Raw genomic sequence first — 13,600 nt, forward strand, 5'->3', positions numbered from 1 at the left:
TGCGTTTTAGAGCCCATATGTACAAGGCTTCCCAGATTTTAATGTTTTAAGTTTCTAAAAACACTCTGACAGTTGTACAATAATCATTCAAAAAATAAACAAGTATTTTGTCCTACATACATAGAGTTGTTACTAGTATTACAGATAAAGAGTTTAAATTTGCCTCATCCATGCACTTCCTTCCCAACATAGTCAACTGAAACACTGAGGTTTTTCTTGTGATTATTGTTACTGTGAGATGTTTCAGGTACCTTGTTGTTGTTGTTTTCAGTATTCAGGCTTTTTGATGTAGCTCTCCATGTTAATCTATGCTCAGTAAGCCTCTTCATCTCCCAATAACTACCGCATCTTGCCTTTATATCGTGTTCAACCAAGACACCTTCCTTAATGTTCTCATCGTTATCAGAATGGTTACCAACAGTATTGTCCCTTGACTTTTGGAAAGAGTGCTAGTCCAAATGTGCCAGTTCAGGAGTTTTTCTTTGTTTATACAGTGACATGTTTCAGCATCATGAACACTTGTTCACATATTGTTCAGATAGTGTGAACTTTCATATTGGCATCTTATCCATAGAATGTGACAAATCTGTGTTGAATTTTTCACGCGACTATTTCTCACATTTCTATCTGTGTGAATTGCAGTGGGCATGGTCACTTTCACAGCTACGTACAATCACCGCATGTGTAGATCTGTGGTATGAGGTGCACTAGGCAAGTCTGTACACTTTATTTGATGTAGTACACAGAATGAAAGATCTATTTATCATCCATGCGCAGATTCTCTTTGCGCTCTTACTGATCTTTGTACATAGGACTTAATTTCTATGACTGTAACCTGAGAATTATAGGATAGAATATTCACATATTAATATTCAAGCAATTCTTGTTCAGTACATGCTACAAGTTTCATGAAGATTCTCAGTGTGAAAGTACACTGCTTTTAGATGTTTGTCGTTAGATAATAAAGGAAAAATTAACTGAAGTTTGGTTTAACAAAAAAGATCACTGCATTTTCCTCCCATAGTTCAATTTTAGTTATATTTTTCTGTGGGAGTGCACCTCAGAAGACCATGCATTGATTTATACTGCTTCATTCATTAAAATATTTTAGCTAGTACTTAATACTTTATCTTGGTAATCATTGTCGTAATTATACATCCGAGGTAAACTGTCCCTGTACATGTGTGTTAGTATGATTCTTCAAGTTCTTCAGTTTGTGAGATAACACAACATTTGCAATTATCAGTTGTAATAGTACTGTTCTAATATTTGTGATGATGCTGGCTGTTGTTGCACTAATCTCGAATAGCAGGATTCCATGTACAGGCTTTTCCTCTGGCAAATTGCCTCAGAATTATTTTTTGTGTTTTATACTGCTTCATTCATTAAAATATTTTAGCTAGTACTTAATACTTTATCTTGGTAATCATTGTAGTAATTATACATTAGTATTTGGATTTTATTTGTCGACAGTCCATCCAGTTGCTTTTTTCTTATATAAATGTTACCAATTTTCACACAAAATAATTGTGATTTGGGCTGTATTTAAATAAAATGCTTTGTAAGAAATAGTCTTTGTTGCTCCAGACATTTGTCAAAAGCCAATGCATTAGCATTTCATTCTCTTGAGAGACCACTGAACAACTAGTTAACTTGTAAGCATTATATTGAGTGCACCAGTTGCTGTTTTACAACTGCCACTTCTTCCTCTTTAAACATCCTCAATGCTACTTATTCTGATTTTCTGCCTACAAACTCAGTTCTGCGAAGCTGCTGTCTGATACTTGCTTTTAATATACTGTTTATTAGGCCAAGACTGTAGCAGAACAGCTGGCTGCCAAACTGAACACGAAACTGAATTACCAGCCGAAAGAAGAAGATGACAAAGGTGATGAAGATCAAGTTGAAACATTCCGCAAGTATGAAGAAGAACTGGAAATTAATGACTTCCCACAACAAGCAAGATGGAGAGTCACATCCAAGGTAAACTGTCCCTGTACATGTGTGTTTGTATGATTCTTTAAGTTCTTCAGTTTGTGAGGTAACACAACATTTGCAATTATCAGTTGTAATAGTACTGTTCTAATATTTGTGATGATGCTGGCTGTTGTTGCACTAATCTTGAATAGCAGGATTCCATGTACAGGCTTTTCCTCTGGCAAATTGCCTCAGAATTATTTTTTGTGTTTTATCCTTTCCTGTTGTCGTGATATACTGTTATGCACCAAGAAAAGCACGTAGGCCATCTCAGTTTTTGTGGAAATAAAGAGCTGATATGCTTTGGTTCAGAATGCATTGAAATCTGTTTGGAAGTGCATATGTTTGTAATTACCAAGTTCATGAACTTTAGGCAGTGAGCTCATGTGCATTATACCGACCACACTAATTGTTCTTTTTTGCTGCTTTTTAATTATATGAGAATCACTTTAACTTATTTTTTACTACTTAGCATTAAAAATGCATTGTAGAAATGTGTACGAAGCGTATAATACTTCTTGCAAAAACATAAAAACATCTGTCTAACAGTGAGTCATGCTGGATTTGTCATCCTGCCTATAGATTTCGACTTGTTGATTTTGTTTCTTCGTATTCTCTGTTGCTGATTTTTACTTTCCAAGAACATTTACTTATCGTTCTTCTTATCATTCTTCATATACAGGTTGTCTTCACCTTTAAATTTCTTGTACCTAAAACTTCTTTAACAGCTGCTCAAAAATTGGTATTTCAGATGGTAATACGACAAGTTCTTCTCTGTTGTTCACATCACTTTATCATGGAATCTGTAATTATTAATTTTTATTAATAATGCAAATCATCATCATTGAATTTGTTATGCAAGAACTAATTAATATCACACATTATTTTATCTTCTTTTATCTTCATTATTAATGTTGTTATTACCATTTATTATTGTGTTAATAATGCAAATTATTATTATTTTGATTGCTACATAGTATTTTTTGTGTGTGTTGTTCCTGGTCAGATGTAAGAGAAGGCCTTAAGGCCCTAATTTGGTCAGGCTGAATAAGCAACAAATAAATAAATAAATATTGTCAGTCATCTCTCTTATTGCAACAAAGAAAATTTAAGGTTTTCAAGAACACCATTTTGTGGTAAATAATTGGGAAAGATAAGAAATCACTTCTGCCAGTAAAATTTGTTGAGAAGTGTACTAGGTGAGATACTATTTAGTATCTCCTGAATATCAATTTACAGTTCTTAACCAATCTTTACTCACTGACTGTGTGAAACTTATCAGTTAATATTTTATACAAACTATTGGTTTTCTTTTATGATTAAAATCTTCAGTACATCAAAAATAGAGTACACTAAATATTAGATTTTGATCACAATAATGTCAGTATATTCTGAGTTCTAATCTCAATGTTCTGTTGCTGGAACACCTAGACTACTGCTTCCACTTACATTTTTCTCAACAACTTATTGTAATACACTGTTATGGATAGTCATTTCCCATTAGTGCATGTAATTAAGCCCAAAACTAATTTTATTTATTTATTTTCCAGGAGGCACTAGCACAAATAAGTGAATATTCCGAGGCTGGCATCACAGTACGAGGTACCTATTATCCCCCGGGCAAATCACCCCCAGAAGGTGAACGTAAGCTGTACCTGGCAATTGAAAGCACAAATGAGCTTGCTGTATCAAAGGCAAAGATCGAGATTACTAGGCTCATCAAGGAGGAGCTTCTAAAATTACAGAGCTCAGCACATCATCTTATGAACAAGGCTCGATACAAAGTGCTTTAAGATAATGTGTATATTGGGTGTACAACTGGACAGAGGCTACAGTGTGAGATTGTTAACAGAAACAGTCCCGTTATAGTGGAATAATAAAGAAATAATTTTACTGGGAATGCTGGACAGTGTTTGTTTTTCAGTAAGAAGTGAGCAAAAGAACATGGTTCAGCTTCTGGACCTATATTTTACCGGAAGTGCAGTATGCAGCATGACAGAATTATTTTTCTGTTTGTATAACAAGAAAGAGGTTCTAACTCTGATGCAGAAAGTGGACTGCTGTAAGAAATACAGAGCTTTGTGACATCAATTATACAAGAATGATTGTACATATCCCTACCTGTTATTAAATATATGTGCTTATGCTTGTCACTATAGTTCGCGTATTTTAAAAGTTCTGTATATGTATATATCTCAGAGGTCCTTTGACAACCATACAAAAATAAAGTAACCTTAAAGAAGATTGTGTTTTCTTTGATAGAAATATAGATACATCTACATAGATACTCCGCAAGCCACCATAAGGTGGGTGGCGGAGGATACCCTGTACCACTACTTGTCATTTCCCCTCCTGTTCCACTAACAAACAAAGCAAGGGAAAACAACTTGTACTCATGGTCCTTAAGCACGGTGTATGTTGGCAGGAGCAGAATCATTCAGCAGTCAGTTTCAAATTCTGGTTCTCTATATTTTCTCAATAGCGTTTCCAAAAAAGAATGCCACTTTCCTCCAGAGATTCCTATTTGAGTTCCCTAAGCATTTCCGTAACACTCAAGTTTTGTTCTAACCTACCAGTAACAAATCTAGCAGCACCCCTCTGAAATGTTTTGATGTCTTCCTTCAGTCCAACCTGGTACAGATCTCAAACACTTAAGCAGTACTCAAAAATAGATCGCACCAGCATCCTATATGCAGTCTCCTTTACAGGTGAACTACTCTTTCCTAAAATTCTCCCAATAAACCAAAGTCAACGATTTGCCTTCCATATCACAGTTTTCATATACTTGTTCCACCTCATATTGCTTTGCAGCGTTACGCCCAGATATTTAAATGACTCGATTGTGTGAAACTGGACACTAGTAATACTGTATTCGAACATTACAAGTTTTTTCTTCCTACTAATCCGTATTAACTTACATTTTTCCTCATTTAGGGCTAGCTGTCATTCATCACACCAACAGGAAATTTTGTCTAAGTTGTCTTGTATCTTCGTAGAGTCACTCAACTTCGACACCTTACCATACACTACAGCATCATCAGCAAATAATTGCAGACTGCTGCCCACCCTGTCCAGCAAATCATTTATGTATATAGAGAACAGCAGCAGTCCTATCACACTTCCCCGAGGCTGTCCTGGCAATACCCTTGTATCTGAGGAAGGACAGTGTACCAGGACGTATTATTTAAGAAGTCTTTGACCCACTCGTATATCTGTGAACTTATTCCATATGCTCGTACCTTCATTAACAGCCTGCAGTGGGGCACCGTGTCAAATGCTTTCCGGAAATCTAGGAATATGGAATCTGCCTCTTGTCCTTCATCCATAATTCTCAGTATATCATGTGAGAAAGGGCAAGCTGAGTTTCGCTTGAGCGATGCTTTCTGAAACGGTGCTGATTCGTGGACATAAGCTACTTAGCCTCAAGAAAGTTTGTTATTTCGAACTGATAATGTGTTCAAGGATTCTGCAGCAAGAGACGTTAGGGATATTGGTCTGTAATTTTGCAGGTTTGTTCTCTTGGTTTTCTTATATACTGGAGTCACCTGCGGTTTTTCCAGACGCTTGGGACTTTGTGCTGGGTGAGAGATTCCTGATAAATGCAAGGTAGGTAGGCGGCCAATGCCATAGAGTACGCTTTGTAAAATCAAACTGGTATTCCATACGGACCTTGTGATTTATTTGTTTTCAAATCTTTAAGTTGCTTCTCTACGCCAGGTATGCTTATTTCTGTGTCATCCATAGTGGAGTCTGTCCTTTGGTAAAATGATGGTACGTTTGTACAGTTCTCCTGCTTGAACGATTTCTTGAACTTAAAATTTGAAACGTCGACTTTTGTTTTGCAATCTTCAGCTGCAGACTGGGCAACAAGGGACTGAGTGGAAGCCTTAGACCTGCTTAGGGATTTTACAGAATTGTTTTGGGTTCTCTGCCAGATCTTTTCTAAATTATGATAGTGGCGGTTGTTGTATGCTTCATGCATAGATCTTTTCAGAGGTGCTCGAATCTCTCCTAAATTCTCTTGTTGTAGTTTGAGTGCAACAGCCTCTGCTTCCTCAGCATCTTACGAATTCTGTTATTCAACCATTGTGGGTCTTTTTCATCCTTTATCCAGTTACTAAGCACGTAACTCTCCAGACCATGATTTACAATCTGCTTACCGTATTTACTCGAATCTAAACCGCACTCGAATCTAAGCCGCACCTGAAAAACGAGACTCGAAATCAAGGAAAAAAATTTTTCCCGAATCTAAGCCGCACCTGAAATTTGAGACTCGAAATTCAAGGGGAGAGAAAAGTTTTAGGTCGCACCTCCAAATCGAAACAAAGTTCGCCTAGTTGTAATATGAGACACAATTTAGGTCGAATGAATGACGATACAGCTGCAGTAGTTTGGTTCGAGTCGTAAGCTTAGCAGTTACGGTTTACCAGGTAGCCATTGCTACGCGTCACGCGCTCCGTCCGTATTTATACGGATATCCTTCCTTTTCACGTGCTTCGTCTGGTTTGAATTGATTGCTTATTTTTCTTTGATCTGATGAGTGCCGTTCTCTTTGTTATAGGTGTTTACGTCACTCTAAGCTGAAAATGCATTACTGTACTGTGTCATGCATTGTTTGTCGCATTCTGATAGTGCGTGTTTACGGCCTGTCGCCGCTCGCGGCGTGGCTTGCGTTTGTGCGCGCTACCGCCGCTTACAAATAAAAAATAGAGAGGAGTCGTCTCATTAGCGAAATATTTGTTGTTACTTACACTACTTCTTTCTTTGATAATGATCAACAAGAACCAAATAATAGACTGCGTATGATAGATGATGTTCTGAACGAAATTTTAGCGAAAATTTTTCTCAATTTGAAAATCTTTGCAGGCGCCTCTTAAGTTCATTACATTCTGCACAGAAATTAGAGTCATCTTAGATTTAAAAATCTAGTCAGTTGCCGTGCTTCATTTCTGACTGTATCACTATCAGGCATAAGAATAATACGAATATAAACATGACATGATATGTACATTATTCCGCGTTTGCTGTTGTCTCACTCTAGTTTCGTAGTTTATTAGGCAGACAGGATTTAAATGAGATAGTAGCAAACACGAAACAATACATGGCAAAATGTTTATATTCGTATTAATCTTATGGCGAAGAGAATACTACATGTGATTCCCAATTCATAAAAGCTTCTATTTGCAACCATCTCTTCTCACAGGTAGGAAAAAATTCAGAACGTAGAGTTGGCCATATTGACAAACATCCCAAACAGTCTTGCCAGTCGGATTTTCGTAGTACATTGAAATGCTGCTACATTCGAAGATCAACACTACAGAATTTGTATTTACTTCGTTGGATAATGTACCAAAACGCAGTGGTGGAAACTCTGGGCAGAGGAAAAAGGCTCGTCTTCCAATTTTTTTTTTTAAATTTATTTACTGACGCAGAGATTTTGGTGCCAGTATTTATCTTTGTGCCTACAAAGCATGCCTGTGTGGCGCTACATATATTCGACGGCAGAAGTTAGTTGTGGCGGCACCCACCAACATTTTTCAGAACTCCCGCTTGCTTTGCACTCGATTCTAAGCCGCAGGCGGTTTTTTGGATTACAAAAACTGGAAAAAAAGTGCGGCTTAGATTCGAGTAAATACGGTAAACTTTACCCATAATTCCTCGACATCCACCCTACTGGTACTAAGTGATGTCAATTCACTGTCTAAGTAAGACGTTAATAACTGCTTATCTGCTCTATGTAGTGGAAACACTCTCCTCATCTTCTTGACCAGTTTACTAACTTTCATAATCATAGTTGCTATAATGACATCATGATCACTAATGCCCGTTTATATACTGACCTTGTCGATATATTTCGATTGCTTGTGGTCTGCCGAGACAATTCTCAGAAAACATGTTCAAAAGTATTTTGCTTGGCTGTCTCTGTACCCCCTTCCCAATGAATCCATAGACATCCCAGTGTATACTTGGCAGGCCAAAGTCGCCTCCAATTAGTATTGCATGATCTGAGTATTTATGCATTATTGATTGTAGACTTCCTTTGAATGATTCTATAACTGCCACAGCAGAATTGGGTGGCTGGTAAAAACAGGTCAGGAATGAGAAAGGGAAAATTATGTTGAAATCTACACGTAAAGAATGTAGATTTATTTTCTAGAGCCTAAAGGTTGCATAATGAGGTGGAGTCAACTCTTTGTTTTTCCTTATTCTTTCTTACTTTTCTCTGATTTAATGGTACATTATTTATCTTCTTAGTTTAATTTTAATAACAACAACAAGACTATTGTTTTATCTTTGGTGATTGAGTGGAGATAACAATGTATAAATATGTGTTATATTTCATTCCTCCCAACACAAAGGTGATCACAAGAGGACCAAAAATGTACTTCGTTGGACTACAAATGAGGTTTCAGTCACTTTTAGCCCCATGGTAATTCACTGCAATGACGCATAAAGGGAAGAAAGTGAAAAAAATGGCCAGTCTCCACATTTCCTTTATATGTTGTGAATAAAACTGAAGAAGAAATACGTTACATTTGCTAGAGTGTTTTTAACATTACAAAACTTTGGTTTTTGAATCGCACCACTTATCCTGATTGTTTTTAAATTACTTCATAGCAGTACTTAAGAAGAAAATTATGCTATGTTTTTGTTTTATAAATTTACTGCAAGAAATCTTCAGCAACAACTTATAATGCTGAGCCGTGTACAGCTCGTGTTCAGGTCATTTATTGTTTGTCATCTTCAATTACGGTACTGCCACCTCGTTTTCTTATTCCGTTTACTGGCGTCACTAACTTCCTGCTTTACTTTCCCGTAAGCGGCAGCAGCAGTGTGTATTGATAAGTGCACTGTTGTACCATCTCTGGAGCAACCAATAGTATTTCCGGGTCATCATGTATCTGCCAGTCAGTTGGAGATGGACCAGCAGTGAGGTCGAGGACGGAGCGCTGGTGAGGCGCGGACAGCCAGTGCTTGCCGACCACTCAGAAATTAAAAAGGCAGAAGGCCTTATCTTAAATCAGTTCTTTCGATTAGGCTGAAGGCCCAAACAATCTTACGCCTTTACACCTTAAGGGCAAAACCACCTTAATTTAAAAATCGGCTAGAAGCCATACAAAGAAAAGGCAGTACACCCAACGGCGCTCAGAAGTTTCCGAGGGTCGGCCTGGAATTCAAACGCTAACGTTCGCTTTGGTGGGACAGGCAGTCGGCCCAACCATTCTCGATCCGACGACAACCCAATCAACAGACAGTCAACCGACTCACCAACAAGATAACTTCCGCTCCACCCGACCAGCACACAACAGGGAGTTCAATGGAACAACATAGAAGGTAGTGGTGCCCACAACCAATTATACATTGAGCTGTCAAACTACACACTGTGCTGGACAGCGACAACACGATGATGATAATACACTGCCTGAATTTATGTCAACGGCCATGGATGGTAACCGGAACGTTAACGGCCACAAGGCAGAAGATTCCTCTGGTGCACTTCAATTCAAAATAACCAAGCACAGTTAAACTCCACCGGAGGGTGGCAAAAATTTGCCAACTTGAAAACACACATTGTTGCTCATGGGAATGTCGCAACAGCCGACAAAAAACTCCAAATGACACAATGTTAACAGTCATGACTTGCTGGTAGGTTAAGCCAAACTCAACTTTTGTGTCTAGGATCGGTGAGCCATGGACCTCGTAGCAATGGGAACAGCACCACAAACTACAACCGTGTGTGGACGCTGCCAGTGGCCTTGGCCAAACTACGCGCCGCGATTTCCCCGCTGCTCCACGCTAACCGACCAACTCCCAGGCCCAGAAACAGTGAAAGGACCAAACATACATAGGCTGATGAGACGACCAACCAACGGTCGTCCTGCTCCAACCTCCCTCTGTCGGACAGTTCATGTGTGTCACCAGTGGTCGGTGAGCACTGGCTGTCCGTGTCTCACCGGCACTCCATCCCCAACTTCACTGCTGGTCTGTCACCAACTGACTGGCAGACACATGATGACCCGGAAATACTATCGGTCGCTCCAGAGATGGTACGATAGTGCACTTACCAATACGTGCTGCTGCTGTTGCCGCTCACGGGAAAGTAAGGCAGGAAGTTAGTGATGCCAGTAAACGGAATAAGAAAACAAGGCGGCAGTACCGTAATTGAAGATGACAAACAATAAAAGGCCTGAACATGAGCCGTGCACGGCTCAAATATTTTGAGTGAATCCAATCTTTCTATGGTAGCATCTACTAAAAGATCATGTATGGAGTAAAAGTAATACCTAACCAACTTGTAAAAGCCCTGACTGTCAAAAGGCACATGAACAAGACAGAACTTTGGTATCTTTCAGACAAATCTTTTTTGAGAGCTATAGAGTTTACAAACTCACAAATAAATAAAATCAAAAGAAAAGATACATTCACATCTTTCCTTTTTTGTCTTGCCTGTCTTTACTCTTAAAATTATTTACATCCTGCCAGAACCTTCCACTAAGCCTAGAAAAAAGAATGGAGCACAGGAAGTATGGTAAGTTCATAGTCTTCTACTCTTTGGTGTTATCCACAGAATATTTTAATTTATGAACTACTGTGCAGCCCAAAGTGGTGTTACGTGTAAAAGAGAGCATTATTTTCTTTTTTCAAATTTTGCAATATTTTTCTTGAAACTACCACTGTGCCTCAGTGGCATGATGTAGGTTACGTAAGCAGCTTCGCAGCACAATGGATAGATCCCATGCTTGGTTTTGTTGAGCTAGGGGCGCTACCTGCAGGGCTGCTGAGAAAGTATTGCTTTCAGGAGGTTCAAAGCCAACCAATGGGAGAGAAGAAATTGGTCACGTGAGGGGTGCAGGTTGACCAGTGAGACAGTGGCTACAGCAGGAGATCGTTCTCTTGTCTACCAGCCCTCCTACTCTATGGATGTGTCTGCCTGTTTTTCCCATTGAGGGTGAAATTCCCTCCACCACCTAGGCACGGTTCTCTCCGCAGTCAAAACAGACCCCATAGAATGAGAGCAGGAGAATAAATCTCTTTTGTGGCAGCTCTTTCTTTCATTTCGTATGTTAGAGGGAACAGGATCAATCCTGGATGGCCACTCTCACTCCTTAGTCCATCCTGATACGTACCCTACATTTTCGCTCTAAGTTTGTAGCAATTTAGCTTTCTATTTGTCCAAAGTTTTCTTTTTGTGACTAAAAATATCTTTCTCGTATACATTATTCATCTTCAAGTGTTTTCACTACTAATCATTGTCCTTAAGATTCTTTAGTTTTATGGTACTACACAAAATTATATATAACAGAATGTCATGTAGTCCCCTGAAGCAATACTTAAATACTTCATAAACAGTGTATGTTCTTAATTCTCAACATCATGAATTTTACAGAAAGTTGTAGGAAAATGTTGCAGTGAGATTCCACAAGCGAACGAATCACAGCTGCTGTGTATATCTTAAAGCCTATTTTTATATTTACTCTAGGAATTGTCTGGGCTTCTCATATTACTTTTGATGTAACTATCTATCATTTAGCGCAAAGTAATATTCCAACAGAACAGAGAAAAATGGCGAGCAGTTTTGTGGTATGTTACTTCTTTAAGATCGAATGAGCGTTTGAAGAAAATCTCAGATGTTTGTGGAAGAGTGCTCACATAACTGTACTGTGGAAAGAAAGGTGAAAGAGAGAGTTTGAGCTATACTATCAGTGCGGAGGGTGTCTTTACTCAAGTCAGCCTTCTACATCAGCCACTGCAAATAACATTGCTACAGTACAGAAGCTATCGAAGAGAGCGTTGTAACCGTATAGTGTGAGTGCATGTACTCAAACAGTGGAAGAAACAAATACCTCCACGGCTGGCCTAGAGAGATCGCCTCGCAACCTGGACAGACAGTGCAGCAAGTGCTGTGCCATGTGCACAACAGTCCAAGATAAGCCTGGCTTGCAGGCCCTCGGCTTCACTTATGCTTACTTGCTTATTGTATGCTCACCTACGAGACTGTATATTGATGTGTTCTATAGTTATGAGACTTTGTACTGTTCTATACTTCATCCTGTGTTATTGTGGATCTCTTCATGTGGAAGGAGAATAACACTTGATGGGTATTACTTCTGGTATTGTGTCTGTACAACATTACAACATACTTGTTGACAAGTGCAGTATTCTACTCTGTGTGTTTTGTTTCTTTGGTTCAACATAGAGCCAACACGTCGGTGGAAGGAGTTTTTCAATCTCCTTTTGAAAAACAGCAATTTGTCTCAGACCAGAACAGAATCTCACCATGGCACTAAACAATTTAGCAACTTTGTTGTTGCACCAGGTCCCATCATTGCAACCCACACTGTTTCTGCTGTATGATGAATCTGTGGAAGATTGGGACGCTTATGAAAAACACCTTCAGCAACATTTCCAAGTTTTTGGAGTCAGCAACCCCAACTTATGTAAAGTTTTATGTGTGTCATGGATTTGTCCTCGTGTTTACCACCTTTTGTGTCAGCTAGCTCCTGTTCAGGAATCTGCCCATCTTTCTTTTGGTGAAATGTGTCAGTTGTGCTCTAATTATCATTGCAAATGTACTGTTATTGCTGCTCATGTGAAGTTCTACCATTGTCAAAAGTGACCACAACAGCTGTGCAGGGCTTGTGCAAGAGAACTTCGTGGGCTTAGCTGTCACTACCAGTTTCTTACTGTGGACCAGTTGGACTCATATGCTGATTTGATAGTTCATGATGCTATAATATGCCTGGTCTTGATAGTGAAGTTCTTGAATGTGCTTTAAAATATGCAAATCCATCTCTCACAGATGTTCAGAACATTGCTAAGTCTTTTGAAGTATCTAGGGCAACAGGAAATCAGATAGAATGATGGTGAGGTAGCCACCATTGCTTCCTCACCTCTTTGGCCACCGTGGATTAGCTCATGGAGAGGGGGGGGGAGGGAGACGACATCGCAGCCGCAACCTCGATGCTGCGTGGGGTAGCACTGTGCTACGCAACAGCAGTAGTCGCATCACAACAGCTGCTGTATGCTTCACTTCTGTCATGCTCTTATTGGTTTGTCCAACATGTGTGGACCATGTGCCCATAGTGCTGGGCAACATGCAACCATTGTAAAAGAAAAAGAGAGAGGGGGAGATATAGATAGAGAGAGAGAGGGGGGGGGGGGAGGGAGAGGAAGGGGACATATTTCATCTGCATGCAACTCTCAGTCTTCTTTATCAGACATGAACATGGATGTGAACAGTGTTTTCCAAGTGATGGTGCCCCAAACTAACTCTACATTGAAGTACACCTGATGAACAAGTTGTTAAAAATGCAAGTGAACATGAATGCAGCAGTGACTTCGATAAATTCTTGAACTTACGTGGATCTTGGATTACCAGCATTGTCCCCTGTCTCTTTTCAGTTGGTGAGTTACAGCACAAATACCCATAATGGGACAGTTTTCTCCTTCCTAAGTGTACAACAAAGTTGTTCAGTGTTTGACCTTTCTAATTGGGGATGATGCCAACATTGAAAACTTAGTTGGGTTAGACATCTTCAAAGTTTTTCAGTTCTCTATTTCTGATGAAGTGCTTCTGGTATCAGATCAAGTTCCATACCAACAACTGGACATGCTCTGTCGG

General features: G+C 39.2%; 1 protein-coding gene across 1 annotated transcript in view; it reads left to right on the forward strand.

Moving 5' to 3' along the window:
- The window catches only part of LOC124776527 (probable ATP-dependent RNA helicase DDX46), a 172,942-nt gene extending 168,723 nt beyond the window's left edge, over positions 1-4,219 (forward strand). Inside the window, exons 19-20 of the mRNA XM_047251554.1 lie at positions 1,810-1,983; positions 3,528-4,219. Coding sequence (XP_047107510.1) covers positions 1,810-1,983; positions 3,528-3,770 — 417 coding nt within the window. The 3' untranslated portion in view covers positions 3,771-4,219. The remainder of the gene's footprint in view (positions 1-1,809; positions 1,984-3,527) is intronic.
- Positions 4,220-13,600: the final 9,381 nt, after the last annotated feature.

This window comes from Schistocerca piceifrons, chromosome 2, assembly GCF_021461385.2.
Source record: "Schistocerca piceifrons isolate TAMUIC-IGC-003096 chromosome 2, iqSchPice1.1, whole genome shotgun sequence".
Classification (NCBI taxonomy): domain Eukaryota; kingdom Metazoa; phylum Arthropoda; class Insecta; order Orthoptera; family Acrididae; genus Schistocerca; species Schistocerca piceifrons.